At 52.8% G+C, this 26451-nt stretch overlaps 13 protein-coding genes across 15 annotated transcripts; 7 read left to right on the top strand and 6 right to left on the bottom strand.

Annotated features, from left to right (window-relative positions):
* Window positions 1-77: 77 nt before the first annotated feature.
* Window positions 78-1049, top strand: PV07_01134 (uncharacterized protein; the record flags this gene model as incomplete). Its single annotated transcript, XM_016387643.1, has 4 exons — window positions 78-118; window positions 170-421; window positions 493-624; window positions 683-1049. 4 exons carry the CDS (start codon window positions 78-80, stop codon window positions 1047-1049), a joined length of 792 nt encoding a protein of 263 aa, XP_016254571.1.
* A 698-nt stretch (window positions 1050-1747) lies between these two features.
* On the top strand, window positions 1748-2432 carry PV07_01133 (uncharacterized protein; the record flags this gene model as incomplete). The annotated part of the gene is made up of 3 exons (XM_016387642.1): window positions 1748-1770; window positions 1823-1983; window positions 2041-2432. The coding sequence occupies 3 exons, from the start codon at window positions 1748-1750 to the stop codon at window positions 2430-2432; spliced, it is 576 nt and encodes a 191-aa protein (XP_016254570.1).
* A 442-nt stretch (window positions 2433-2874) lies between these two features.
* PV07_01132 lies at window positions 2875-5241 on the top strand. 2 transcript variants are annotated; one of them, XM_016387641.1, is made up of 8 exons: window positions 2875-3101; window positions 3289-3417; window positions 3536-3607; window positions 3659-3672; window positions 3743-3806; window positions 3866-4550; window positions 4609-4779; window positions 4839-5241. In XM_016387641.1, exons 3-8 carry the CDS (start codon window positions 3560-3562, stop codon window positions 4871-4873), a joined length of 1017 nt encoding a protein of 338 aa, XP_016254569.1. In that variant the 5' UTR covers window positions 2875-3101; window positions 3289-3417; window positions 3536-3559; the 3' UTR covers window positions 4874-5241. The 2 variants fall into 2 exon arrangements, with proteins under 2 accessions (XP_016254569.1, XP_016254568.1); XM_016387640.1 differs by having other exon boundaries at window positions 3289-3607.
* Window positions 5235-9149, top strand: PV07_01131. Of its 2 annotated transcripts, none has more exons than XM_016387639.1 (10): window positions 5235-5422; window positions 5563-6261; window positions 6333-6627; window positions 6686-6699; window positions 6751-6889; window positions 6946-7397; window positions 7483-7594; window positions 7649-7696; window positions 7758-7824; window positions 7946-9149. In XM_016387639.1, the coding sequence occupies exons 2-10, from the start codon at window positions 5727-5729 to the stop codon at window positions 8807-8809; spliced, it is 2526 nt and encodes an 841-aa protein (XP_016254567.1). In that variant the 5' UTR covers window positions 5235-5422; window positions 5563-5726; the 3' UTR covers window positions 8810-9149. The 2 variants fall into 2 exon arrangements, with proteins under 2 accessions (XP_016254567.1, XP_016254566.1); XM_016387638.1 differs by having other exon boundaries at window positions 7931-9149.
* Window positions 9150-9208: 59 nt separating this feature from the next.
* On the bottom strand, window positions 9209-11101 carry PV07_01130 (uncharacterized protein). The gene has a single exon (XM_016387637.1). It carries the CDS (start codon window positions 10676-10678, stop codon window positions 9464-9466), a length of 1215 nt encoding a protein of 404 aa, XP_016254565.1. The 5' UTR covers window positions 10679-11101; the 3' UTR covers window positions 9209-9463.
* Window positions 11102-12262: 1161 nt separating this feature from the next.
* Window positions 12263-13677, top strand: PV07_01129 (uncharacterized protein). Its single transcript, XM_016387636.1, has one exon. The coding sequence runs from the start codon at window positions 12355-12357 to the stop codon at window positions 13450-13452; it is 1098 nt and encodes a 365-aa protein (XP_016254564.1). The 5' UTR covers window positions 12263-12354; the 3' UTR covers window positions 13453-13677.
* PV07_01128 (uncharacterized protein) lies at window positions 13429-14686 on the bottom strand. Its single transcript, XM_016387635.1, has 2 exons — window positions 14585-14686; window positions 13429-14520 (listed from the first exon to the last, which is right to left on the bottom strand). The coding sequence occupies exons 1-2, from the start codon at window positions 14622-14624 to the stop codon at window positions 13820-13822; spliced, it is 741 nt and encodes a 246-aa protein (XP_016254563.1). The 5' UTR covers window positions 14625-14686; the 3' UTR covers window positions 13429-13819.
* Window positions 14687-14746: 60 nt separating this feature from the next.
* On the bottom strand, window positions 14747-16193 carry PV07_01127 (uncharacterized protein). Its single transcript, XM_016387634.1, has one exon. The coding sequence runs from the start codon at window positions 16074-16076 to the stop codon at window positions 14904-14906; it is 1173 nt and encodes a 390-aa protein (XP_016254562.1). The 5' UTR covers window positions 16077-16193; the 3' UTR covers window positions 14747-14903.
* Window positions 16194-16358: 165 nt separating this feature from the next.
* PV07_01126 (uncharacterized protein) lies at window positions 16359-18969 on the top strand. The gene has a single exon (XM_016387633.1). The coding sequence runs from the start codon at window positions 16844-16846 to the stop codon at window positions 18737-18739; it is 1896 nt and encodes a 631-aa protein (XP_016254561.1). The 5' UTR covers window positions 16359-16843; the 3' UTR covers window positions 18740-18969.
* A 265-nt stretch (window positions 18970-19234) lies between these two features.
* Window positions 19235-21407, top strand: PV07_01125 (uncharacterized protein). The gene is made up of 2 exons (XM_016387632.1): window positions 19235-19619; window positions 19677-21407. The coding sequence occupies exons 1-2, from the start codon at window positions 19371-19373 to the stop codon at window positions 20658-20660; spliced, it is 1233 nt and encodes a 410-aa protein (XP_016254560.1). The 5' UTR covers window positions 19235-19370; the 3' UTR covers window positions 20661-21407.
* A 611-nt stretch (window positions 21408-22018) lies between these two features.
* Window positions 22019-23770, bottom strand: PV07_01124 (uncharacterized protein). Its single transcript, XM_016387631.1, has 2 exons — window positions 23223-23770; window positions 22019-23143 (listed from the first exon to the last, which is right to left on the bottom strand). The coding sequence occupies exons 1-2, from the start codon at window positions 23480-23482 to the stop codon at window positions 22318-22320; spliced, it is 1086 nt and encodes a 361-aa protein (XP_016254559.1). The 5' UTR covers window positions 23483-23770; the 3' UTR covers window positions 22019-22317.
* Window positions 23771-23899: 129 nt separating this feature from the next.
* Window positions 23900-24949, bottom strand: PV07_01123 (uncharacterized protein; the record flags this gene model as incomplete). Its single annotated transcript, XM_016387630.1, has 2 exons — window positions 23900-24123; window positions 24271-24949. 2 exons carry the CDS (start codon window positions 24947-24949, stop codon window positions 23900-23902), a joined length of 903 nt encoding a protein of 300 aa, XP_016254558.1.
* A 545-nt stretch (window positions 24950-25494) lies between these two features.
* Window positions 25495-26231, bottom strand: PV07_01122 (uncharacterized protein; the record flags this gene model as incomplete). The annotated part of the gene is made up of 3 exons (XM_016387629.1): window positions 25495-26026; window positions 26077-26120; window positions 26169-26231. 3 exons carry the CDS (start codon window positions 26229-26231, stop codon window positions 25495-25497), a joined length of 639 nt encoding a protein of 212 aa, XP_016254557.1.
* Window positions 26232-26451: the final 220 nt, after the last annotated feature.

The raw sequence follows: 26451 nt of genomic DNA, 5'->3' as shown, positions 1-26451 counted from the left end.
TTTTTCAACTGTCTAAGCACTTGTAAACTTTCTCATCTCAAACACGTGGTTAGCGTCACCACACCGATGAAATCACCATGTCTACACTCACCACAACCACATTGAAATCTTCCTTCCCGTACGAGTCTGTCTACAGCCATTGAAGTACTGAGACCTAACCTGCGAAAAGGCCCATTCTGCCACCTCCTTTCACAGCCAATCAACCACCGACTCTCAGGTTATATCCGCTTTCGAACTACACATTTGGAACCAAAGAAACCCAACCTGAGGAGGACCCTTCAGTCGTGGCCAGGTTAAAGAGACTGGAAGAACACTATGAGAAATATGGCATGAGACGGACTTGTGAGGGCATCCTGGTCTGTCACGAACACAACCATCCGCACGTGCTCATGCTGCAGATTGCGAATGCTTTTTTCAAATTGTAAGTCTTGCGCAAATCCCTGGTGCCACCTTGATTCGTCGTCTTGACTGACAAGCAACGCCTTGGAACAGACCCGGGGACTATCTTCCCCATGATGCGGACGAGATCGAAGGCTTCAAAATGCGGCTGAACGAGAGGTTGGCACCCACGAATCCGAAGGAAGGCGACACGGAATGGGAAGTGGGAGACTGTCTCGCGCAATGGTTTGTATTTCTTATCGGAAACTTCCATCAGTGATGATAGTCTCTAACATCATCCCAGGTGGCGTCCCAATCTCGAAACCTTTCTCTATCCATTCCTCCCAGCCCACGTCTCTCGCCCCAAAGAGCTCAAGAAACTCTACCTGATTCATCTCCCGCCCAACAAGGTGCTCAGTGTGCCGAAAAACATGAAACTGCTGGCCGTTCCCCTGTTCGAGCTGTACGATAACACCGCACGCTATGGGCCGCAGTTGAGCGCCATTCCGCACTACCTGTCACGATATCGATTTGAGTTTGTCGACGAGGAAGGGAATGTCGCGAGTGTCATGCCTGGTGGAGGCGCTCTACCTGGGCCGGATGGGAAGATCGGAGTCAAGGTCTTGGGCGATGGAGAAGCAAAAGAGGAGGAGATGGAGAATGGTCACTGAGCGGCAAGCTCTACATTGGAGATGAAATACTTCGACCAAACCGGACGAACGACTGCCAGTTCAAAGCGCTGCGCCACTGTCAGAGCACACTCGAGAGCTGGCATCTTAGACAGCCAGCATAGGCAGCCTCGACGCTATGGTAAGCAACGTAACTGTGCTGCCATAGTAAAGCACGTCGCAATACTGCCCAGCGGGAATGCCATGACAGGGACGAGACGCCATCCTTCCTGCCTCATCGACGGACGTGGGCTGCAGTGGAGGGCGCGAATTCAATCGGATTCAGTCATTTTGCGCAGAATACGCGCAGAGCATGTGGTCCGCAGGAAGAAATGGGATACGAAGAGATCTTCCAATGGATATTGCCTGGAAGGGCAACGCTTGGGAGGTCCTCTAGGATGGCACCGACGGGTATTGAAGACTTCGACCAGTTCAGCTTGTGCTCACGTGCCTAGAGGCGAGGCTCAAATTGACGTGGCGGGCCAGATTGCGTCTTGCGCTTCCCGCCACCCACTTCATTTTCTTCTCCATTCTCCAAATCGCTTGGCGGACGAAATTGCGATATAGCAATCTGTCCGTTTTGTCTCTTCTGGAGGGACCGTTGTTCCGAGAGTCTGCTCCCATAACTCAATTCAAGAAGATCCGTAACTGTGATCACCCATCCCTCTTCTCTCCACACGTTCAATCCCACGCCGTTCACCATGAATTTCATGAATCCTCAAGTGTACGATCTTCTAGCCGGTCGGATGCCTGGGCTCGTGACTGACGGTTTGCAGCACCAACCTGGTGATCATCCTTGGGATGATGCAGGTCTCGAAGCGGATACCCTTTGACGACCCTCAAGTTTTGATGGGCGTACGGATCCTATACGTCGTGTCCAATTTGCTCATCTTCGGGCTCTACTACTATATCGGCATTAAGATTAAAGCGAAGCGAGGTACGCCGAAGGAAAGGCCGTCCCTCTGGAAAGATGCGGGCTGATGATAATATGCAGATCTCACGACACTGAAATATGTCGAGCCTGCGCCCATGGGCTCTGGCGAGGATCCCAAGCTCGTGACCACGACGATTCAAGAATATGATCAAAATCAGCTGTCGGCGGCCTACAAGGGCCAGCTGATGGGCGTCGGCATGATGGCATTCATGCACTTGTATCTCAAATACACCAACCCACTTCTCATTCAATCCATTATTCCCGTGAAGGGTGCGCTGGAGTCAAACTTGGTCAAGGTCCACATCTTTGGCAAGCCTGCGGTGGGCGAGCTTAAGAGGCCATGGAAAGCGTCCGGGGGCATGATGGGTATGGGACAGGGCGAAACAAAGAGTGATAAGGCTAGCATCGAAGCTGCTGAGCGCGCAGGTCGGGGCGGAGCAAAGGAGGAATAGCGGCGCCAGTTGAGTCGGAATGACCATGATCCGCCACCAGGTTGAGGGAATAGATACGCTTTTGGTTCCTGGCAAAGACATTAGAACAAAAATATTCATTGCTCACCGTCTGCAAAGATGTATGGTCGTCGTCTCTTGCGTATGCGTTGTTTTCTGATCTCACGAATATGCCCTGTGCTACTTGTAGACGATTTGCTAGGCGCCAGCAAAACTTGGAGCTGCTCTTGTAATAATCCTGCTCGATCAACCCTGTCGATGAAAAGAGCGCGGCTGCGACGGAGGGATTCGCGGATCAATGGGATTATCCGAGGCCAGTGCCGCATAACCAGAACAGACAAGACAGGCGATTGGATAAAACAGGCTGTCTGCGATTGTTGCTGCTTTTCCTCCATCAGACCAGGTATGTGATAATCAGCGGTCTGTTGAGTCATGCTCGGTGCATATGCTGCATATGCCTGTGAAAGCTTTCTCGCTGGAGACCTTGTGATCTGCGTGAACAGGCCCTGGGGCAAGAACAGACCGCAATATAAGTATCGGAGCCCGTAGAGATTTGGAGGGGGGGATTGAGAAGGAACCAGCATCCAGAGATCTCGTTCCAAACAGCCCCCCAACCCAGAAAAGCGCCGTGTATTTATCGCTCTTCGGCGGAAGTAGCAGTGAGAGTATCAGGTAAGTTATCGCAGCCATTTTCGTCGTGCCCCCGGAAGGCCGTCGATGGGAGACCGGAAGACCGCAAGGGCCACTGGCTGTCGTCGGCCAAGGACACCCGTGCTTTGCAGGACCAGCTTTGCCCCTCAACATCAACACTGCCCCACCATTATTCACCTGTCACTCTACTCACCACTTGGTTTCGCAGGGACAACAAAAAGCTTTCCTCATCCTCCCGTCACACCACTTTGTTCTTTCCTCGAGTTATACCAAGCTACTCTTTACGTCGACCGCTGCAATCCGGATATCCGAATCCTAATCCTCATTTAAATTTCATGTGAGTTGTTCGCAGTCCTCTCCCTTCAGTGTTTTGCTTCCGCCTCGTGTTCCCTTCGTCGCAAGCTGCCATTGAGATTCTGCCTTTCGAGACTGACCAGGTAAATTTTGCACCTCAGCAGTCTACACACCTCGACGACAACATGGCTACTCTTGTCGGAATCAACGGCTTTGGCCGTATTGGCAGAATTGTAAGTCGCAGCCAGCATTGTTCCTGACCGAAACAGCTAACAGCAAGCTAGGTCTTCCGAAATGCGTGAGTCTCTCACCCAACACCCTTCGTCCGACTCCGAAAGTGCCTGTCCTTCTAACTGCAGCACTCCTAGTGTCGAGCACGACGATGTCCACGTCGTCGCTGTCAACGACCCCTTCATTGAGCCCAAGTACGCTGTACGTACCCCTCCTTATCCTCCCAGATGTCGAATTGCCTGTTGACACCTCGCTCGCAGGCATACATGCTCAAGTATGACAGCATTCACGGTATTTTCAAGGGCACAATCGAGGTCCAGGGAGATGCCTTGGTCGTCAACGGCAAGAAAGTCACTTTCTACATGAAGAGAGACCCCGCCGAGATCCCGTGGTCGGAGACTGGTGCTCAGTACATTGTTGAATCGACTGGAGTGTTCACAACCACAGAAAAGGCTTCTGCCCACTTGAAAGGTGGCGCGAAGAAGGTCGTCATCTCTGCTCCCTCAGCCGATGCCCCTATGTTCGTCATGGGTGTCAACCACGAGTCCTACAAGTCCGACATCCCCGTCATCTCCAACGCTTCCTGCACAACCAACTGCCTGGCACCTCTCGCCAAGGTCATCAACGACAAGTTTGGCATGAAGGAAGGCCTCATGACCACCATTCACTCATACACCGCTACCCAGAAGACCGTCGACGGACCATCCGCCAAGGATTGGCGAGGTGGCCGTGCCGCAGCTCAAAACATTATCCCCAGCAGCACTGGTGCCGCCAAGGCTGTGGGCAAGGTTATTCCATCTCTCAATGGCAAGCTCACCGGCATGTCCATGCGTGTGCCCACCGCCAATGTGTCCGTGGTGGATCTCACCTGCGTCTTGGAGAAGCCTGCGTCCTACGATGAAATCAAGCAAGCTATCAAGGACGCCTGCGCCGGCAGCCTCAAAGGTAAGACAAAACGAACGCCGGTCCGCTACTTTCGATCAGAGTGTCTGACCAAGAGCAGGTGTCATGGCATACTCCGAGGATGACCTCGTCTCCAGTGACTTGAACGGCGACACCCACTCTTCCATTTTCGACGCCAAGGCCGGAATCGCCCTCAATGACCACTTCGTCAAGCTCGTTTCCTGGTACGACAACGAGTGGGGATATTCCCGACGTGTCATCGATCTTTTGGGTGAGTGCCTTATCCGATCGGGAATATTCGGGACATGGTAAACTGACATGGAGATTTAGCGTACATTGCCAAAGTTGATGCCGGCAAGGCCTAAAGGACAGGTCTTGGTACCACCGATTCTTCAACAAACGCCAATAATTCTTTCTTAACCGAGGCTTCGGAAATCGAGGTTAGTGTCGCATGAGGTAAAAAGAAGATCGGGGCGAAAGACGGGACGAAGCGCAACATAGATCAAGTCTCACCTGGTGATATGGTTTGCTTGGAAGCACCGATACGTATCCTTACTACGACCTAGCTCAGATAGGAAAATGCGAGTCTCCCTGTATTGCCAGCAAGAACAAAATTATCATGCTCCGGATTGGCGCGCTCTAAACGGTTGTTTCGAAGCCTTGGCACGTGATCGCAGCCTTCCTTCACCATCACGTGAAGCGTCTCTTGGCAATCCCTGGCTGGGCTTCCTCTGAAACGTTCCACCTCCAGTTGGATTGATTGCTGCCAGCAGGCGTAACAAGATCAACCGACGGCCTCCTAGGTCATTAGAATAACTCCCTGGTACCTTGTGATTTCTATCATCTTTGTTAGAAGCTTGATCAAAGCCCGCAAAGCTCCTTCCGAGAACAAAGGCGCCCAAACTTCGGCATAGGTATGTGGTTGTTGACTTGATACTGCTAGCCAAGAGCGGTTCGGTATATGTACCAAACCGCTAGTATCTGTCCTCTCATGCTACTACAACAATCTGAACACATAAAGATGTTAGTTCGGCGACTAACATCTTCTTCATAGGTCGCTCAGAGGAGGATCCTGTTCTTGGTCTAGAGTGGCACGACAAACCTTCATTTGCTGGCGCGGCTCTCTCAAACACTATGCAGCCTCTTTAACCCATCTCTAGCTTGCCTTCTAAGCTCAAGGCAGCCTTGGTATTCCACCAACCGTTTGGATCATTCAGAATGGCTCAGATACCGCCACCAGGCCAGGAAAGACTTCATTCCTCGGATGGCGCGCGGTTTCCCAATCCTGTTCTGCGGGTCCAAGAGCCTGCCTTTCTGTCAGGTGACACTTCCATGAGAGGGACCCCGGATGTTTCTGCAGATATCGACACCCGCTTGAAAATCGAAAGCCCAACGGAAGACGAGTATGAAGATAGCTTGTTATCTGATACCTCTTCCGAAATCCACGAACCTGTCCTGCCATCCAAACGCGGTCTGCCGATCTCCAAGCTTCCCACCGGTCTATGTTACGATGAACGCATGCGATATCACGCCGAAGTGGCAGCAACGAGCGGCGCAAGTGTGCATCCTGAAGATCCCAGACGGATTTATTACATCTACAAAGAGCTCTGCCAAGCCGGATTGGTGGATGACAAGAAGCACCCGCCGGTGGTGGAGATGCCCCTATATCGAATCGATGCCCGTGAAGCCACGGAGGATGAGTGTCTATTGGTCCATAAGAAAGAGCAATATGAGCTCGTCAGGAGCACCGCTAGTAAGTCCCTTTCACGAAAACGAGCTTCGCCTCCAGAACTTCCGAGCTAATTCTTGGGGAACGCACTGCAGCAATGAGCGACGAAGACCTGATAGATCTTGCGGAGCATCGCGACATGGATTCCATCTACTTCAACCGGCTGTCATTCTTCTCAGGCAAACTATCCGCGGGGGCAGCGATCGAGACATGTCGGGCGGTAATGTCGCGAAAGGTAAAGAATGCGATCGCCGTCATCCGGCCTCCGGGTCACCATGCCGAGATTGGGCAGCCTATGGGATTTTGTCTCTTCAACAATGTCTCCATCGCCTCTAGAGTCTGCCAGAAAGATTTTGGGAACGAATGCCGGAAAATTCTGATTGTGGATTGGTCAGTTGTCTTCGGCGCAGTGGTATCTGAATATAAAGCTAATGCCAAAGGGTTTCAGGGACGTCCATCATGGTCAGCCAAGCTGCACTTTTGAGATGTAACGCTCAGACTGACGTGTTTCAGGCAATGGCTGCCAACAAGCCTTCTACAATGACCCCAATGTTCTCTACATATCTTTGCATGTCCATATGAACGGAACATTCTATCCTTCAGGGAACGAAGGCGACATGGATCACTGTGGCATTGACGCTGGCAAGGGAAAGTAAGTCCATGAACTTTCACTCACTCCATTGTGACAAACACTTACGTCTGCGAAAGAAACGTCAACATCCCCTGGCCGACGAAAGGCATGGGTGACGGTGATTACATGTACGCGTTCCAAAACGTCGTCATGCCCATCGCCACTGAATTTGACCCGGACTTTGTTATCATTGCTGCGGGCTTCGACGCCGCAGCCGGTGATGAATTGGGTGGTTGTTCCGTCTCACCGCCCTGCTATGCACACATGACGCACATGCTGATGTCACTTGCTGGAGGGAGGATTGCCGTGTGTTTGGAAGGTGGTTACAACTTCAGTGCTATCTCGAAGTCCGCACTCGCAGTCACACGTACTTTGATGGGTGAGCCACCTGATCGCCTGCAAGCGACGGCAGCCACACAGAGTGCAGTGGATACCGTGGCCAAAGTTCGAAATATCCAATCGAAGTACTGGAGAAGCATCTATCCCAAGAGCCCGATCGGCGGCATGCTTGGTGGAGAGAGATTGCATGGTAAGAACTGAGCTTAGGACGCGCTCTATTCCCCTTGTTGGATCCTTGCAAAAAAAAAAACTTACTCATGTCTCCTCCCAACTAGACATCATCCGCCAGTATCAGGCCAAGCACCTCTATGACCAATACAAGTTCACCCAACTCTATATCTACCGCGACACAGTATCAAAATCATTTGACCAGCAGGTCCTCGCCACGTAAGCCGCAATCTGCGAGGCCGATGCTGGACCCCTGGCTGATATGGAAGACAGAGCCAATTACGAGAACAAGGAAGCTTTGATGATCATATTCCATGACTCGTAAGTGCTGCACTGTACGATTAGACCATCTCAAACAGGCGTCTGACAAGTTCTGCTGCAGACCTGATCTTCTCAGCCCCAACAATGGCCTCTCCTCCACGCAACAGAAACCCCATGACACATGGCTCGTACGTTTCCTTCTCTCGCTGCTCCGTCTTCACTTCTCTTCCCCCCCCCCCCCCTTGACTTCCCGATCATATGATGGACCATTCCAACCTGCTCACACATACAAAGGTTGACGGCACACAGTCGTACGTCGAGTGGGCGGTTTCCCACGGCATGGGTGTCATCGATGTCAATATTCCCGAGTTTGTCACGGTTTCTCCCGTTGACGATACCGAACACCCATACGGATTGTCTACAGATGTCGAGTACGCTTCCACAGCGACCGATCTTGCGAGAAAGGAAGGCCAGAAACTTGCCTCGTACCTCTGGGAAAACTACATTGAACCTTACGACTTCCCTTGGGGAATTGTACTCATAGGCGCGGGCCACGCGTGCCATGCGATCGCGAAACTGGTGTCGGAGAACGAAAACGTCTATCCAAACCTCGTGGGGATCGTGTGTTTCATATCCACCCAGCCGATCCGCCCCATAAGCAATCCCGGGGGCCATCACTGGGTCAGTCAGTGGTACCACGAAAACTCGCTGGTGTTTGTCAGCGCCAAGCACAGCCTGTGGAAGAAGGAAAAGGAAGGTGGGAAAGTGAGCAAGCGATACGGCCGGCTTGTGAAGAGTGAGGGGGACGTTCTGAACCAGATCATGATCCAGAACAGGGAACAGGTCTTCCAGTGGATGTCGGACAAGATCATCCGGCGCAGAGACGAGAATGCGATGGCAGTGGTGGGCGAGGATGGAGATGTAGAACAAAGGGGCCGGGAGAGTGATGCCGACACCGTCGAAGACCCCGCTGCGATGGAAGCCGCGCCGGCCGGCGAACCTGGAACCCAGGGCCCAAGCGCCGCTGGTGGATTTTCCAAAGTCGAGGAGGACCTGGATACGATTTCAGACACGATAACAGTGGCACCGGCACCTCCACGACCAGCGGCAAAACACCCACGCTCAGCGTCCGCTGGTGCCGGCGGCGATGTGTATATGAAGATGGAGCCGTGAATGTTTGGCGAGTCAGGAGCCCATTCTGGGTGTCCGTCCTTCATCCAGGGAGGCGATGGGGGAGCTGTGTACCCCAGGTTACCTATGTGGGCGCGGATCAGTGTATGTGTGACTGGGGGGTTACAATAGTTGGGAAGGACTTGACGAGACAGACTCCCCCGGTCAAGAGATCAGGGGGGAGGACGTGAGTATGGAGGATGTCAATGTACGTGGTCTCGCCCTGGTCCTACATAAACGACGTGCACGACACAAATGCGATTCTTCGTTGCTGTATTTTCCATGTCATATTTTCGCGCGCTCTGCTTCGGCTAGATACCATAGCTGGTATATTCATCTGTTTGATCCATTCTATCCGCCCTATCCCAAGTGTGAAGCAAAGGGAATTCCCTATCCCAGTCCATTCGAAGCCATATGATGAAATCCATGTCGTTAGGCTTTCGAGTCTACGTCGATGTGCTTCAGCACATGACTGTTGGAAAATGTCCCGATTCTCCTCATGCATAAAAGCTCGTGACTCACCCCCCATGTTGTTGTCTGTGGACTTTGAGACCAGGACCCTAGACTTTCTCTTGGTTTGTCCCAGCGGCTTGAAGTGTGGTTGGCGCGGAAATGGCGGTGTCCTGGTCCGCCTGCTCGGCCGCTGTGCTGGTATGTCTACTTTTCGGGGCCAGGACTTTGAGGCTGGATTGGGTCCTTGCGAACCAAGTTCCGGACGGGTTCCTTGTCGCGCTGCATAACTCCGAACTCTGTCGACCCGGTTGCTGTTTCGACTACCCTCATGAAATCAGCAGGGTGTTGAACGGGGGACGGTTCTGGTTTGGGCCGCGAAGGCGGAGATCGGGGGCGTTGACGAGACGGTCTTTCCTTCCGCGTCTGCCGTCCCGAGGACTGGTACGTACGGATGAGTCTTCTTCTTTTCGGGGGCGGTTTCTTGTCTGAGGGCTTGCTTCTTCGCCGGCCTGGGCTGATGATCTTATCATCGCTGTCCGTTTCTTCCGGATCAGCCTTGTCGGCGCAAACTTCTTTGGAGTCTCCAATTCTGTCGCGATCGCTCTCAGATTCCTCGGACGCATCGTCTGCGTCATCGCCCTCTTCGCACGTGGCTTCGCCAAACAGTGCTTCCTTGGTGGATTGGATTCGCTGCATCAGGTCTTTGAACTCGTCGGGAGTAACGCCTGTCATTCTGCTATACATATCGCTTTGGATCTCTCTGATCATGACTGAAGTCGCTGTGTCTTGGGCCGCCCTCGCGATTTTATCTCCGAAGGCACGGTTGGTCGCCGCATGTATCGCCATAGCTTCGATCTCTGAAGCACTCATGTCAAGTATATTGGCTTGACGAGTGATTTCGGCGGTTTCGCTTTCAAGCCCATCTTCCAGCTCCTGCTCCCACTCCTTAACATTGGTCTCGCCATCGCGGATGGAACCCTCGACCTTAGTGATTGCCCCTCTTAGTTGATTGACGGACTTTTGCACGCAAGCGACTTCCTTTTGCTTGGACTTGTACTGCTCTCGAGCTTGCTTGATTTTGTTGTCGATCTTCTCAAGACTCTTCTTCTCTGTTACAAGAGTCTGCTCCTCTCCCACCAGAGTCTTGCGCAGTTTGGATTCGCGATCGCGGTTATCATCGAGCTCTTTTTTCGCCTGCCCCACTTTGCTGCGAATGATCTCTTTCTCTCGATGTTTCTTTTCGACTCGAGACTGGATGTACTGTGCCAATCGGTCAGACGCTGGGGAGAATGCTGGTTCAGACGTGACGCTTATCGACGTGGATTCCGCCGGAGTAGTGGGTGGAGTCGATGCGCAAGCAGCCATAGTGGTGGGGGAAGAAGATGAAGTGCCGTTCATCGCGCTGTTTGATGCGGCCATAGAGACTTTTGCTGAATAAATGGGAAGTGAACATGGACCAAGAAAGTCAGGCTCCTCAGAAAATCAGTAGCTGCTTCTCTCGTCAGTGGGCGATAGCATCAACAAGACCATCAGGTTGCGATGCAGTCAGAAAGGAGGATGGCAATGTTCTGCATAAGCTGAAAGGTCAAAGGCAAAGCTGACGGAAAGCTCAAAGTGGGATGAGAGTTCGATGTCGTGAAACAACAGCCAGTTGTGAAGCTTCCGTGTGTAGGTGACTTCGAGGAACGCCAGAAGATCGAACTGCTGCTTTGGCAAGACGTAGAATTATAGCTGAGTTCTGTAAAGTCATGAGGTCCCGAGCAGCATCATGAGAGCCTGGAGCTCTTTTCGCCTGGAGCAGATATAAACCTTCTGAATGGTGACAAGACCTATTGGCTCACAGCCATGGCACCGTACGCAGGACTCGCCTTGCACAATCCATTGAGCGGTATAGCCGACTGACACTCTGGTGAAGAGCAGCTGGACGTGTACGCCAAAGTCGAAACCTCGCATGTGACTTCCATCAAGACTTCTCATGGCAGAGGTTTCCGCCACACCAGCCTCCACCTGTCCACAAATTCTTGCTTTATATCTTTATTTGCCGCATTTCCTGTCAGCAACTCGGATGAAGCCAACCCGTCCCTGACTACATGAGCGTCGGCATACCATGTTTTCACACTTAATTGGGCGCTTTAGAGGATGATTGCGATTCGTCGAACTGAGCTGAGAAAAACGCCTCCAACACGGAGGGTTTCACTTACCTCGACGGCGCCCGCACTTTGTGGACGCCGTCGAGACAGAGGTTTTGCACCTTCGCAATTGTGACTTTGTGTGGGTGTGGATTGAGGGTTCAAGCAGGGGAGACTGTGGACAATTTTTTTGGTGATCAGGCTTGCCTTGGCTGCAGTGGGTGCACAAAACATCTCGTTGGTGAGTCCTCAAATCGCCAAGCAACATATTTCCAAGTGATGTCCAGCATTGATGGAAAGGCTGAAGGTGATGGCTTCTGCTTGGCTCAACAGGTTAGACTCAGCAATGCCATGCTGAGACTATATTTCTGGAACGAAGGGTGGGGGAGCATTAGTGACAAGGTCAAAGAAGCAACTTGAGAGAGGTGAATCTCCACAAACCCAAGAAGGCGTCAACTCTTTGGCCATGTCTCCAAAAAGCAGGATGCTGGGACAGAAGAAAGCAAGTCGCCGAAATAAACACTGGTCGCAGAATTTCGGACGAGAGGGTCCGTCAACTTTCCTGCGCAGCCCTTCTCGCATCATGCTCCGTACTTTGCTTCCTGGCCGGAAGGATATATTGTGCTTGTTTATGGGTCCATAATTGGTGAATGAGATATCGCCATATTAATGCTGTTCCACTATTGCTGAATACGTCCTCTCAGTCTTCCGGCGGCTTGCAAACCACGATGTGGTTACGGGGTCAGTCGCAAGGCTGAGAAAGGTCGAATAGGGGGGCGGAGACTGTGGGTGTCGGACAAGGATCAACATTGTCCCGACAGGTGATTGAACATCCACTCTGGATGCGGCTCTTCATCGAAAAACATTCGCTCCAGTCCACGTCCATCCCGCCATTGTCATCTTGACTATTTGCTTGCAGTTTTTCTTTCTCCGTGCCATTATTTTGTCCGAAATCAGTGTTACAAGATGCATCGATCGATGGTGCGGTGCACATCCTGTCGATATTCAATTCTCGAGGCATTTACTTCTCTCGCTGGGATTTCAGTCCTAGTTCAAGTCTCTCGCCCTCCACGAGTTTCCCGGCTGACAAGCCAACCCACTCGAAGATTTACTCGCTTTGCGCCTTTGAAACAATCCGAGGTGCAATATTCGTCAGAATCCTCATCAGAACCGCCTCCGCCTTCTTCTGCGGTTCCATGGTACCTCCAAATTGAAGATCCCACTCCGCCCTCTCCTATATCCCCCCTGCTCGCTCTGCAGGAGATCCCGCCCTTGCCACACGATCCTCCACCGATCCTCTCGCCTGTCCTCGCGCACCTGTCCACGCAGATCGGGCTGGATAACCTCATCCTCCTAGACCTGCGGCAGCTCGATCCACCACCCGCGTTAGGCTCCAACCTCCTGATGATCATTGGCACTGCGCGGTCTGTCAAGCATTTGAACGTCTCCGCCGACCGCTTCTGCCGCTGGGTGAGGAAGGAGCACAAATTGAGACCGTACGCGGACGGGTTACTCGGGAGGAACGAGTTGAAACTGAAGCTGAGGAGGAAGGCGAGGAAGATGAAGTTGGCGCAGAGCGTGGGCAATACGGTTGCGATGAAGGATGCCGATGACGGGATCACCACGGGGTGGATCTGCGTAAATATGGGCCCGGTCGATGAGGCTGTGACGCCGGAAATCCAAGAGGGTGAAGGTGAAGAAGACATAGAGGTAGAGGTTGGTGAGGGACAGCGTGAGGGACAGCGCGTCTCCTCGTCTGCTCCCACGAACGCTACCATGACAAGGAAGATGCAAGAGACACTTGCAGAAGATGAAGAGGATGAATATCAAAATCCTGCAGAGGACTACATCGGGTTCGGCTCGCGATCGGACTCGCCACGTATCGTGGTGCAGATGTTTACGGAAGAGAAGCGGGTCGAGATGGATCTGGAGGGCCTGTGGGACGTGCGGAACACGAGACGGGCACAGCGAGAGGAGAAGGCTAATGTCGAGGCGGAGGCTGCCCTGGAACGATTGCAGCAAGAGCAGGGGAGGATAGCAGGCGGCGCCGAAGCCGATTTATGAGCACGCTGCGGATGTACAAGGACGGCAGGGCTATAATGAGAGTATAAAGCAGAAGAACGAGCCAAGTTAAGTTCAAGGACATCTTGAAGCTGGACGCAGCCCCAGAATCCAGTGGTCCAAGCAAAATGTATGCACTCAACTGGGTCGAGCCAAATCAGGCTGACTGCATCGTCTCACCGTCATGAAAGTCGTTTGATGCCTGTTGGCAAGCCTATGTCATCCCTGTCCTGTCCTCTGAATCCGTAAGTTCCTGTTGTCCCAGCCAACTAATGCGCAACACCTGCATATGCTGCAGAATCAAGCCACGGTCGTACTCAAGAATTATTCCTCCCCGGACAACGACGGCATGCGCCGGTAGTCGTCGAGGTCATTCAAAACTCGGTCCTAGCATGAGGACACTGAACCTCAGCTCCCCACCGCCTGCCTGTTCCTCCCTCTTCAAGAACGCCCTGACTCCCAGCTCCTGGCCCTTTTCGCTCAACACATCATCCTCGGGACCCAAGAAGCCTCTCTTCAGAGGTCCCTTTCTCGACCCATCCATCTCCCACAGGTATCCATCTTTGTCCTTGATGAACGCGACAAAGTGGAGGTCCACGTTCGCTTCGGCTTCCGGGGCTTCAGTGTCGCCCTTGGCTGCGGCGGTTGCATGCGCGGCTTCGAGCGTGGGGCTGTTGTAGAGGAGGTCTGCACGTGCGGCTGGCTTCAGCGGAATGGCTTCTTTGAGCAGTTTCTCCAGATCGCTGCCCTCGACAATGTTGGACCGTGCCTCGCCGTTGGTGATGGCATGTAGTAAGCCGATCAAGCCACACGCGTTGCCGATCGTCTGTTTGAACCAGACCACGGGCTCTTGGTCGCCGGACCCGGTGTAGTCCTCGCGCGACGAGTCCTCTTCAGATCGGAATTTCTCGTACGTGCTGGTAACCGGGAAGACGAGGAGCAGGGCGATGGCCGGGCGGGGGAGAAAGTCCAGTAAGGAGGGTTCGGTGAGGGAGTACACATCGTGGAATTGCAGGGACTGGGACAGGCCGAGTTCGTGGACTAGGTTGGTCATCACCTCGGGATTGTTCTCTGGTACAAGGCAGTTAGTGGGGGGTTTGCCTTGGAGGGGTTCGAGAACTGAGGGTGCCTTTACCGAGAGGAACAAACATCTTCTTCTGTGCCGCTTCCGCCATTTTTGTTCGAGGTTGTAGGGGTCTCTTCTTACATGAAAATTACAAGATGAGGAGACCAAGAGTGAGGCTCGCAGGCGACAATAAAAATGGAGAGACAGGCAATTGCCAATTGCGTCAATGGCGGGGAGATCCAGGCACCTGGGGTTTCTCATTGGCGGAAGTGCACAGCCTTGCGGGAGTCAGCCTCGTGTCCTCACTATCGAGTACATGGCCCCGATGTCCCCATCTCGGAAACGCTCTTGCTTGCTCGAATTTCCCGAGCTGCACGAGAATCACGTCCTAAAATTCTACCCCAGACCGCTCATAACCATCCCATTGGCTTTCATGCTGAAACTTCAACACCTCGTCGCCCCATGACCACCAGCCGGCTATCAGATTTCTCGCAAAGAGTTCAAGAGCACTGTATTTTGAAGGGAGCTGCTCTTCCAACAATATCTTTAGACAAGGTTTTCGCGAATGCAAGTCCGGAACCGCAGCGATGACCTTTCGTGCAGGGCCTTGAGGAGGTTGGCCTTTCCGAAGTAACAGTAGGATCTCGTACGGCCTCCGCCAGACACCATCAATTTGGCTGACGGGAACACCCTGGGCGGTTATCTTGATCCACACCCATTCCTCATGGAGGTGCAGATCTAGTGCTTGAAATGTCTGCAATACTCTAGCGCGTATAGAGGATTTGTTAGTGACCCAAATGGCAAGAAGACCTTGCGGAGCCAGGAAATCTCCCACAATGCGCACTGTGCGTAGAAAAGGATCCTGAACTTGAGCTTCCGACGTTCTATAGGCATTAGAGTTGCGGACTGAGCGGTTCGGCCAGGGGGGATCCATAAGGATGATGTCGAAGGTCCTGTTCTCGGGTGATAGTTCTCGACGGGCTGAGAGGAAAGCGGGAAATCCTGATTCGAGACTTGCCCAAAGGAAGGCAGATCCTGAAGGGACAACAAAGTCACCAATATCACCAACCTGAATTATTGCGGCCCCTGGTCGGATGTTGTAGACAATGGTGCCTTGCAGATCTTCAAGAGAGTGAAACTGGTCGCTTTTTTCTGTGGTCGACAACACCACAGGCGCCGCCGCATGGGACAAAGCAGGGCTCGCAGACCACTCCGAATTTCTTGTTCGGGCTGGTGACTGAGCCGAGTCAGGATGTGAGGTCAAAGCGTGGCGTGGACGGTACCAAGCCCCGCCCAGACGATGCAGATATGTCCGGCTCTCGCTCAATGCGGCACGAATCTCCCTTTGCACGGACTCGTGATAGAGCCGCTCGTCAGCGGCTGTTTTGTTGAGCATAGCCTCTCGCTTCCATCCCTTCGGTTCCGTGCTTGGGTAGGGGCTTGCAAGGGCTGGAGACGATCGAAGCGCGTAGGGAACTTGTTGACCATCGCTAATAGATTGGGGGATGTCGATCAGGACAACAGTGGTGGCTTGGTTACGGTGAAGGATCGTCCCCGACATAATGGGCGCTCATGTGAAACATGCACGGGATGGAGCTCCGCATCGTGTTTTGTTTGCCAAGGTGGAGCAGTTGATGCACCATGCATGAGCTTGTGTCTTCGGGTATTTAGACAAGGTTGGGGGTTGAGGAACGAGGAGGAGGGAACGGCATGGGGTGAAAGGGAAGATCGAGAGACGCAGCCACCGGTGACGCTAGCCTCTTTTTGGAATGCGTATAGAAAGGGGGCTTCAGGGCGCAGCTTCACATGCTCCCTCTTCCGTACTTGTTCTCCCCACGGAAACCCAACATAAACCATCATCAAGCTCTCGCACAGATCACTGGCAAGCCTTTGCCCTCACGATGGCCAAGTCCGAGCTTCCTGATGACGAACCTTTGCCCATGGGCCAGTTCTCCAGTCTGCGACCCGCCCTGCCATTCCGTTCTTGATCACCCGAAGTTTGGCAGCTGCATCACAACAACATTCCTGGTGGTGGGTCTGAACTCTTTACTCGCACGATGCAGGGACTTTTGCAGGATCGTCCTCTTAGACCGTCTCCTTTGTGTTCTGGTGTTGGTGTTCATCGCCTGTCTCCCTCCCTGGTGTCTGCCTCACGACGCGCAGTGCAAGAACTTATTTTCACGAAACTTGCCATCGTCGGATCTCTTTTGTCCTCTTCTTCTACTGGTCCTATATTCCGCAGAGAGCATACCCTCGATTCTGTGACTGCTGAGTAAAACATGTTATGAGAGATGCTGGATTTCTGGTGATCTTCCAACAACTCCTCTCATGGTTCGACTTTCTCTACAGGGGCGAGCATCAGATATTCTCGATCCAAATTCAAGAAGCCACTCTTCGCACATCTTGACATGGCGAGACATCCATGCCAACACGGGAGAAACTGGTAGAAATGTCAGTGGTTCGTTGAGCGATGCGCAAAATCAAGCCATTCTGGTTGCCGCGCTGGCATGCGCATCCGTCAGCTTGGTCGTGGTCCTGGTTACCTTGCGATGGTTCCTCATCATGCGAAGGAGCTTCCGGCATCGCCTGGTTTTATACCTCATCATCAGCGACACGTTCAAAGCAGCTTGGTACTTCGTCTTCCCGATCGTGGTGTTCGCCAAAGGACCAGTCAATAGCAATTCGAATTTCTGCCAGGCCAGCGGATTCCTGCTTGTGTTCGCCATCGAGTCTTCCGACATGGCCATTCTCATCATTGCTCTGCACTCCATCCTCTACATTCTCAGGCCGGGTAGCACCTTAGGAGAAGGAGGACTCTATCGGTACCGACGGTGGACTTACATCATGTGGCTTGGTCCCGCACTTTTGGCAGCGTCATTGGCCTTCTTCAACGACAAGAATGCCTATACTACAGCCGGCACATTCTGCTATCTTCCCAAACGGCCATTCTGGTATCGACTCGCACTGTCATGGGTGCCCAGATATCTAATCATAGGTGTAATTCTGGTCATGTATATTTGGATCTACATCTATGTCCACATCAAATTCCGGGGGTTTGATAACCTCGGTGCAACGAATTCCTCCTACGACTCTGGGCTCAGACAACAATCTGGTCATTCGACCAGGTATAACGAGAATGAGAGGAGAGCAAGTGACAGGTCACCGCCGCTACCCTCCCAAGCCTCGATCGTTCAGACCCAGAATCTGTTTCCCGGAACGGCTGTGCCACCTGAAGAACGTCAACCCTGGGACGAAGTGAACTTTATTACCTCAAAGCCACTCCAGAGCATCGCTGAAACTCATCAAGATAGCGAAGGAAGGAATTTGCGGGCGCGAGGGAGTGAGTGGTCTGGTGAAACCCAGGTTCCTCCGGATAACACCGTTGATCCCCCAGCCTCGATCCCTGAAGTCCGAAACAACTCAACAGGCCCGCGATCGCTATCCGCTATCAAGGACCAGATCATGGGAACGTCCGTTGTCTGCCCAGTAACACCGACGACAACTTCCAGTGGGCTCAACGACCCTCTCAAAAGGACCAGATTGGCGATACGCAAGCAGCTGCGGTATTTGTTCATCTATCCCCTCGTCTACATTATTATGTGGAGTTTCCCGTTTGCGTCTCACGCCACGAATTACAGTGACTACTACGTCAAACATCCTATCTTCTGGCTCTCTTTGATGCAGACCATTATGCTGAGTCTCCAGGCCGGTGTTGACAGCGTCCTGTTCTCCTGGACAGAAAAGCCATGGAGGCGAGTCGACCCGAGTTCAAAATTCTCCATACCGTTTCTGCGACAGCGAAGCAAGACATTGCTGCAACGTCGTGGCCCGGGAAACCAGGCTTCGCCTTCCGCAGACGGAGGAGCGATGCCACAGCCTTCGGCTAGAGAGAACCCATATTGGTGGGAAGCCGAAGGCCGTCGACGCAATGACAGCATCTGGCTTGGGACCAATAGACTGTCCGACTTCTTTTCACCCAACAACACTCGAGCGCGGTCAAGGAGCCCAGATAAATCTGGAAGAAATCGGCATTCGCGGGCGCAAAGTTCTGAGCAGGGCACCAGGTTTGTGCCCAGGCTTCAGACCATCTTTCCGGGAAGTCGTCACGTTCCAACAAGATGGACATTGTCCCCTGTGGCAATGGAAGGGTTACTGGAGGTGCTCGAGTTGACTTGCAAGGCAGAACGGCGTCTTAATGAGCAGGATAGTCCCACTTCAGTCTGATGGGCCTCAGTAGCATGGGAAGTATCAGGCACAGATCTTGTTGGAAGAAAGCGCAGGTACGACTCTCGAGAACAGCCTATGGCGTTTTTCGGGGGCGGAATCCTTTGCGAAGTAACATGCCGTGAATAAGCGGCCCTGGTCTTTGGGGCAAGATATTAGTCTGGATGAATTTGCGTCGCTCTTGGAGTTGAAGAGGCTTCGTGAGTACCGTCAAGGCCTGCATCAGAGCACCGTCCGACAGGATTGCGTCGCTCTGCGGAGGATGCCTGGATAGCATAATGAATAGCATATAGATTTACATGTCGCATGACCGATTCTCAGTGGCCGATTACTGCTCTGACTTGCATGGGTGTGAGTTGGTCCCCATTGTTCGAGATCCGAGAGGCGAAAACCGCCGAGATTGCAGCGACCCGGCATCGGAAACGGGACCTGGAGACCCTGGAGTCGCGCCCTCTTCCCCCCCAGTCTTTTCCTCCCTCGTTATTATTCCATGTGCCATCACTGGCCATCGCACCATCCTCGACGTCACAAAATCCCAGAGGTCCTCCTCGGCCGTCTCTGTTGCATTGTTGTCCTTTTGTGTCGCCGCCCCCAGAGTTCGCGGGCTGAATATGTTCTAAAGGGCCTGTGAATGCCTGTCTCTGGTCTGGGCCATGCAGCAATATCATTACAATCCTCACAATCACCAGAGATGGACAGCCGAGGCGCCTCGAGGTTGCTCGAGGAGCCACCCCCGGGCCCCGACCGAAGATTGTTCCCCGACAACGATGCGTCGATAACACTGAAAAGACCTGCGTCCCAGGCGCAGAAGCCACTGGATAAGCGCAGCCTGGAGTATATCCTACGCTCCGGGTTGGCAGGTGGATTGGCAGGATGTGCGGTACGTGGGCCGGTGGGCAGCTGCTCTACCAGGACAGTGCTGACTTAAATGTTGTAGGCGAAAACTGTTGTCGGCCCTCTTGACCGGGTAAAGATCCTCTTCCAGGCCTCGAACCCTCAATTCGCAAAATACACGGGCAGCTGGTTCGGCGTGGTGACTGCGATGCGGGACATACACAAGCACGAGGGAGTCCGGGGTTTATTTCGTGGACATTCAGCAACTCTCCTGAGGGTCTTCCCCTACGCCGGGATCAAATTCCTCGCCTATGAGCAGATAAGAGCGATGGTCATTCCGGACAAAATCCATGAAACGCCATTCCGTCGGTTTATATCTGGCTCGTTGGCCGGGATCACGTCGGTCTTCTTCACCTACCCTCTCGAGGTCATCCGTGTGCGATTAGCTTTCGAAACCAAGCGCGACTCTCGTTCGTCTTTGACTAGAATCTGCCGACAAATCTACCACGAACAGCCTCCGCAAGCAGAGAATCTTGCTAGTCACAACCCTGTTGCGGCCGCCACGAGTGCGGCGCACAGAGCTGTGCCAAAGTCCGGGCTTGTCAACTTCTACCGCGGGTTTTCCCCGACTTTGCTGGGGATGTTGCCGTATGCTGGAATGTCGTTCTTGACACATGATACGATTGGCGATATATTTAGGCATCCTGTCCTGGCACCATACACCGTGCTACGCTCAACATCTACCGCTGCAACCCCTCCGCCAGAGGAAAACCAGTCTAATGCTAAGGTCTACCGACGGGCTCAATTGAATGCCCCGGCAGAGCTGACTTCAGGCGCGATAGCTGGCCTGGTTTCCCAAACCTCCTCTTACCCGCTTGAAGTGATCCGGCGAAGAATGCAAGTCGGGGGTGCTATAGGTGATGGCCATCGCTTGACTATCGCCGAAACAGCGCGTCGGATTTGGTTAGAAAGAGGTTGGAGAGGGTTCTTCGTCGGTCTTACCATTGGCTATGTCAAGGTTATACCAATGGTCGCCACAAGTTTCTATGTCTACGAACGCAGTAAATGGTTACTGGGAATTGGTTGATGTTTGAGAAAAGTCTGCGGATCGTGTTTTGGCTAACCTCGGGGCTTTGGTGGCCAATACTGATCTACCCGCCGTTTCCTTTTTTTCTCGCTATATCTTACCCAGAACCAGGGCAGCTGCGCGACTTCTTCCAAGGCGGACTATGATGGCTTGTGAAAGTCCCAGTCTCGAGCTGAAAGGAGAAGCAGGCAAGAATGACTGGAAGGCGACAACTGCACGGCAGCAACTGACATAGCCCTGGTGAGCGCTTGAGAGCCAGCCCGTTTACCGTCATCCAATATCACCGTGGTGCCTGGGACGGTCGTGGTTGTGCGATGGATTTACGGCTTCCCTTGCACCAGTGGTGCCTATACTTTTACAACTATTTTGGACTCCAAAAAGGCACGTCCTAGGAGTTCCTCTACAGGTCAGATTTGGTATCAATATCATGAAAGGAAGAGGTCCACAGTTCTCGACCACGATGAAGCTGGGGCACATGGACGCAGCGATATTTGCACGGGTCTCATCTGAACCTGTGGGCTGGAAATTACATCTTGTCGATGAGCTTGTGGTCGAAAAGTCTCTCGGCGTCTTTGGCGTTGCACCTAGCTCGTGTGATGCCCCTTTTTGGATTCAGAAGCACAGTCTTGTGGCGCATTCGGATGTACAAATTAGCAGCCCAGCATGATACGGGGTTCAACTCCCGCCTGGGATTTTCAGACGCTATATCTTTAACTACGCATATTATCGAAATGAAGCGAGCGTGGAATTTGTAGAAGAGGTGACTCCCACAAAGACCGCTGAGGGCCATCGCTTTGGTCCTGTGTCTAACCCCATCCTCCTCGTTGTCTTTACGGAAGGAAATCCCAGGAATGCGTACCGCGCATAGGTACATCCATGGCGAGTCAGCCTCTTGATGGTGGATAAATACCTAGACTTCTACAACTAGGGAGTAACAACAAGCCATGAATGACCAGGCCAGGGAAATCCAGGAGATAGATCTATGCCCGACCAGTGCGCCAGTGCCAGTACCAGCGCCGGTGCCAGGACTTCTCGGCGTTGGATACGCATGGCCGAGGTACAAGGATATGGCGAGAAAGGTTAGCCCCCCTCGTAGTAATAATATGTACCGAGCACCTATGAGTATGATTATTGTGGCGTCCAAGGCCCGAGATCCTCCCGATCTGGCCCGGCTGGGCTACAGCCGATCCAGACTCGAGAGAGTGGACGGCGTACACAGGAGGGGGAGCATTGGATCCGTGAATATACCAACCGTGCCTACCAACAAGGAGATATAAAGCGTTAAATAACATGGGGTGTCAATGGCCCGCTTACTGCAAGCTCATAGGAGACTTTGAGAACCGGTAAAACGAGGATTGATCGATTTGAACGGAAGAACACGTGCGAAATGATAACCAAGTCGTACTAATGCTATGGACGATTGCTTTCTTTGCTTTTTTCTCTTCCTTCTAGATGGCTGCTTCCAAGAGTTCTATAGATCATAGGCATTTCATCCCGTGGGATAGAGAGGGGGTGGGAAGGCCCTCTTGCATCCTCTTCTAAACATCTCGGTGCGGACTGTGCATTCTCCCGCGTCAATGCCCCTTGAGAGATATGGGTGCATTCCCAAGTCAACCACTCCTGCTGAAAAGCTTGGGCAACTTTCGTCCTTTCTTACTCACTCCCTGCCCAGCCTCTCGCCGTCATCCGCCGTCATTTCGTACGCTGGCTTGTAGCATTCCCGCCCGTGTGCGTCCACGTACCGCAACTTGGGATTCCTCACCGTGTCATTGACGCCCCCTAGACTGGTGTAACCCGCGTCATACATCTCACAGTATCTCAATGGGGTCGTGCACTCCGTCTCGGACCCTCGACCGTCGCTCGCGCTGCCATTCACACAGACGCCGATGTCTTTGAGGTGGGGCGAGCGCAAGAAGCACCAGATCTCCGAAAGATGCCAATCGATCACCGGATGGATGCGCATAAACGGCGGCCAATTGTGGTCGGTCGGGTCGAAGTGAGTCAAGTGAGAACCGTGCGGGTCTGTGCGGCGGGTGCCGACGAAGATGGCTTTGATGTGCGGGTTAGAAGAGAGGTAGAGGGCAAAGGCGTCGCGGAAGGAGATGATCGGCTTGTCGAACGACTTCTGAAACGAGTTGGAGGTGTGGTTGGCCTTCGGGCTGGGCGCAAGACCATCTAGTCCCAATGCTTCTAAGGGAGGTGAGACGGGGGGATTGGAATGCGACTTCTGTCTCTTTCCCGGACCAGGATTTGTGGATATGTGGGTTAGATCGAGATGGTAGAGGCGTGCAGAATAGTCGACAAAGTCCGAGACGGCGGGGAAAGGATCGGGTGGCTTTGCGTAGATGGAGGGGATGGAGGTGGGAAACTCTTTCCGCCTGTTCTTGGGCTGCGTGAAATGTGTGTGGATGACGGCGAGGTATAAGATGAGGAGGACTAGGCAATCTTTTCCCCCGTTATAGGAAAGGGAGAGTGTTTCGAATCTGTGTTGCACAATCTCCTGTCAGATCTTCTGGCTTGCACAAAAGAGTCAAGCGGGATCGGCGGGGGGCTCTGGCTCACTCATATTCATCCAACGCCTTTTCTATGACTCGCATGGATATCCTCGCCTGCACTTGTGTTCTCCGGGTCACATCGTCTTCGGGAACCGCCGAAAGGAACGAAGAGACCTGCGCATGGAGAAGAGCACAGACATCCTGCAGCGAGAGGGAGGCAGGAATGTGGGCGGGGATCGACGAAGACGATACATCAGCTTCTCCATTGACCGCGGCGAAGGTTCCATTGGCCATGGGGGCATTGGGCGGCAGCGATGTAGTGCTCATAATGGCGGTGACATAGATAGGAGGTGACAATGTGAGGGAGACGAGAAAGAGTAGTATGTGTAAAGCGAGAGACCGAGTTGCCTTGGGACCCGAAAGAAATCCAGAAAATCGGAGAAAGATGACATCGGGTGGGAGTGTGGGGGAAACCCCTGCTACGAGGCTTCTTTGTAGGTACCTACAGTGACCAGTCTCTGTGGCCTTCTAGGTGATACCTAGATTCATCCCGCCTGCCGAGATACGAGTTTCCAAGGCTGACACAAACCGCTGCCGGAGGCTCCGTTCCCCGTCGTTGACCGAAGCCGGTAGAAAGAAAGAGACAAGCGGCTCATCTATTCAGCAAGTCACTCGTTTCCATTGATCCGCAGAATCATCCCAGCCCCCACCGTCTCCCCAGGAAGGCTGCGCCAACCCCATTGTTTAGGACGGTCCAAGTGATATCTTAATGTCTTTCAGAATGTCGGCAACTTCGTCAATGCTCTTTTCGGCACTTGGGCGAGTCACCCTCTCCGCATTGTCTGTCTTCAGAGATGTTTGAGCTCTGTAAATTGTCCTCATGAGTCTTTCCCATTCTGCAAGCTCTTGGAGCGTCGGAGGGATATCGGTTCGTGTATCCTCAAACGGGAATCGCGTTGTGACCGTCCCTACAATCTGGTCAATATGAGAGGAGACAGACCCAGCGGAGAACAGACCCCAGAAGCCATCAATGAATTCGTCCTTCACCCTCTGATCGTCTCGCGGTTGCGCCTTCATTGCCAGAGCCTATAACATCATGGGGATCATCTACTGACAACCAAAGCACAATGCCAATTTCCGGGCTCCATCCATATCCTCTGCAGTCACAGCCTCGGTCCTCCGATACCAACGCTGCCGAAGTTGCTGCAGCCGAATCCAGAGCTGCCCCTTGTAGATCTCCTCGTTGAGCTCAGGAAGGATCTGAAAGAGGCCTCCTCGAGTGATCAGTTCACTCATGGAGACGACGCCGTCTGACTTTGAAGACGTCGGGAAACAGGTGGACAGATCAAATTGAGCCAGATATTCTGCTTCCTGATAATCGTGGCGCAGCCGAGCATCGTCCTTTTCGCATAGATTATGATCTTTCAGAAGATCGACCGTCCAGGAAAACGTGCCGGGCGGATATTTCCAGGTGTCGATGATACATATGTAGCAGTTTTCCTCAGAAGTCCTCCGACACCTGTAAATCTTGCGAATACAGTGTTGGAGAGCAAAGAGAAAGGAGGATGTAAATGAGATGAGGATATCATCGTCTCGATTTTTCCAGCTCTCCCACACGACATGATCTTTGACCATACTGCGCGCTTCCTCGGGCGGAAGCTGGGTAAGGGACGTGACTTCAAGCCGGTGGTTAAATTGCGCCATCGATCCAAATCTCTCTTCACTGTTGTAGCCATCTGATCCTGGGGAATACGCACGAAAGAGGTAGCGGGGTACAGTCGAAATCGCTGACATATTGTTCGACTCGACTTGTAGTGTAATGGTGGGAGAGATATGGATGAGTTTTGCGAAGAGACTGCCGCAGTTGAGGGCGACGTATGATCAGGCCGAAGGAAGGCATCGAGGCAACGAGGTCACATCATGTAGGCGCTTGTAAGATCCAGCCAAGTCAAAGATGCCAATAGGCTGGCTGCAGTGATACACCTATTCAGCCATTAGCTCAGCAGTGTCCGAGTTCAGTTCACCGACAGTTCTTGCGGGTGACATTTGAACCACTGTTCGGTCAGTGTTGTGGTAGACAGTTGGGAGCAGGTGGAATCTCATGGTTGGTAGTGGAACTCCACAAAGGTCTTTCATCTTCGTGTCCCAGGTAGAAATGATCATATTCTGAGTGTGATCACCCCGCCGTCCATGAACGTAAGTCCTTCTAATAGCCAGTCATTGGGCTGTCATCCGCCAGTTAACCGCGTTACAACCCAGGACCAACCAGGCCGTCATCTCTGGCTCGTCATGTTGCGCGTGCAAAGAAAAACCAAACATGCCATCATCATGCAGTGAGGTCAACCCAGTACCTTCATTTTCTTTTTCTTCTTCCCCTCCTCGCCCTTCTTAACGCCCTTCTGGAAGTCACGCCAACTTCCTATTCGCTGCTCCCTGGTCTCCTCCCATTCTTTCTCGTGATCTCGTTTTCGTTTTCGTTCCTCCATCTGCGCATCCTCTTTCGCCTTCTCACGGCCCTCCTCTTGCATTTTGGCCTTCATCTGGCGCCGCCTCCGGGCCTCTGCCTCCACAAGGACTTCCACCGTCTTCTTTCGCCATTCCTGCTTAAACTCCTCTGTTTTCAGTTCCTCGGAATCCACCGTATATTTATGCTGTCGAATGAGCAATTGTCTGGCATCTGCAATGCATTCATCAAGATGCTGGCGCTGTTTCTCGTCCAGAAGGGCAGTCTGTGCTTTCTTGAGCCGGTCAAAGGCCTCGGGAGCCGAGGGGTTTTTGGTCTTGTCCGGGTGGATTAGTAGAGACTTCTTGCGATAAACGATCTTGATGTCTGAGTCAGGTACTCCAGGCTGGAGGTCTAATACTGCGTAGCTGCAAACATGTTAGCGACGTAAAGGTGAATCAAAACGTGCCAAACTTACGCATCGAGTCTAAAGGCATTGAGAATGCGGTCGATCTCAGCGTCCTAGGAAGGGCGTTAGCCAAAGTGCATCACGCGGTCAAAGAGGCGCACTTTATCATATTCCTTCGCTTCCTTTTCAAGCACATCGAGAGCATCGGACTCATCATTAGCCATGGCGGGCTGATAGTATGTAGCTTACCGATGACTATCAAGATCTTCACTTTCTGGGGACAAATTTTGTGTCAGAAGCGAGCGAATTGATGAGAGGAGAGCAGCAACTTTGACTGAGAATACGGGATATTTATCGGGCTGAATAGCAACTGTACTTCGCTGAAACCCGAGCGGCGACAAAGGCGTAACAGACGTTGAAGAGGCTCGTCGCCCCGCTCGATCA

This window comes from Cladophialophora immunda (genome assembly GCF_000835495.1).
Source record: "Cladophialophora immunda strain CBS 83496 unplaced genomic scaffold supercont1.1, whole genome shotgun sequence".
Lineage (NCBI taxonomy): Eukaryota > Fungi > Ascomycota > Eurotiomycetes > Chaetothyriales > Herpotrichiellaceae > Cladophialophora > Cladophialophora immunda.
Note: the sequence above shows the minus strand (reverse complement) of the source record. Positions and strands in the feature narration are given on the sequence as shown.

Excerpts from the sequence above, each read along its gene's own strand:
- PV07_01132 (XM_016387641.1), top strand. The coding sequence starts at position 3,560 with ATGGCTACTCTTGTCGGAATCAACGGCTTTGGCCGTATTGGCAGAATT. Across the intron at positions 3,807-3,865 it reads TCATTGAGCCCAAGTACGCT|GCATACATGCTCAAGTATGA; the intron begins GTACGTACCCCT and ends CCTCGCTCGCAG. Across the intron at positions 4,551-4,608 it reads CTGCGCCGGCAGCCTCAAAG|GTGTCATGGCATACTCCGAG; the intron begins GTAAGACAAAAC and ends GACCAAGAGCAG.
- PV07_01131 (XM_016387638.1), top strand. The coding sequence starts at position 5,727 with ATGGCTCAGATACCGCCACCAGGCCAGGAAAGACTTCATTCCTCGGAT. Across the intron at positions 6,262-6,332 it reads GCTCGTCAGGAGCACCGCTA|CAATGAGCGACGAAGACCTG; the intron begins GTAAGTCCCTTT and ends AACGCACTGCAG. Across the intron at positions 7,825-7,930 it reads AACCCCATGACACATGGCTC|GTTGACGGCACACAGTCGTA; the intron begins GTACGTTTCCTT and ends ACACATACAAAG.
- PV07_01130 (XM_016387637.1), bottom strand. The coding sequence starts at position 10,678 with ATGGCCGCATCAAACAGCGCGATGAACGGCACTTCATCTTCTTCCCCC.
- PV07_01129 (XM_016387636.1), top strand. The coding sequence starts at position 12,355 with ATGCATCGATCGATGGTGCGGTGCACATCCTGTCGATATTCAATTCTC.
- PV07_01128 (XM_016387635.1), bottom strand. The coding sequence starts at position 14,624 with ATGGCGGAAGCGGCACAGAAGAAGATGTTTGTTCCTCTCG. Across the intron at positions 14,521-14,584 it reads GAAGATGTTTGTTCCTCTCG|AGAACAATCCCGAGGTGATG; the intron begins GTAAAGGCACCC and ends GCCTTGTACCAG.
- PV07_01127 (XM_016387634.1), bottom strand. The coding sequence starts at position 16,076 with ATGTCGGGGACGATCCTTCACCGTAACCAAGCCACCACTGTTGTCCTG.
- PV07_01126 (XM_016387633.1), top strand. The coding sequence starts at position 16,844 with ATGGTTCGACTTTCTCTACAGGGGCGAGCATCAGATATTCTCGATCCA.
- PV07_01125 (XM_016387632.1), top strand. The coding sequence starts at position 19,371 with ATGCCTGTCTCTGGTCTGGGCCATGCAGCAATATCATTACAATCCTCA. Across the intron at positions 19,620-19,676 it reads GTGGATTGGCAGGATGTGCG|GCGAAAACTGTTGTCGGCCC; the intron begins GTACGTGGGCCG and ends TAAATGTTGTAG.
- PV07_01124 (XM_016387631.1), bottom strand. The coding sequence starts at position 23,482 with ATGAGCACTACATCGCTGCCGCCCAATGCCCCCATGGCCAATGGAACC. Across the intron at positions 23,144-23,222 it reads AAGGCGTTGGATGAATATGA|ATTCGAAACACTCTCCCTTT; the intron begins GTGAGCCAGAGC and ends TGTGCAACACAG.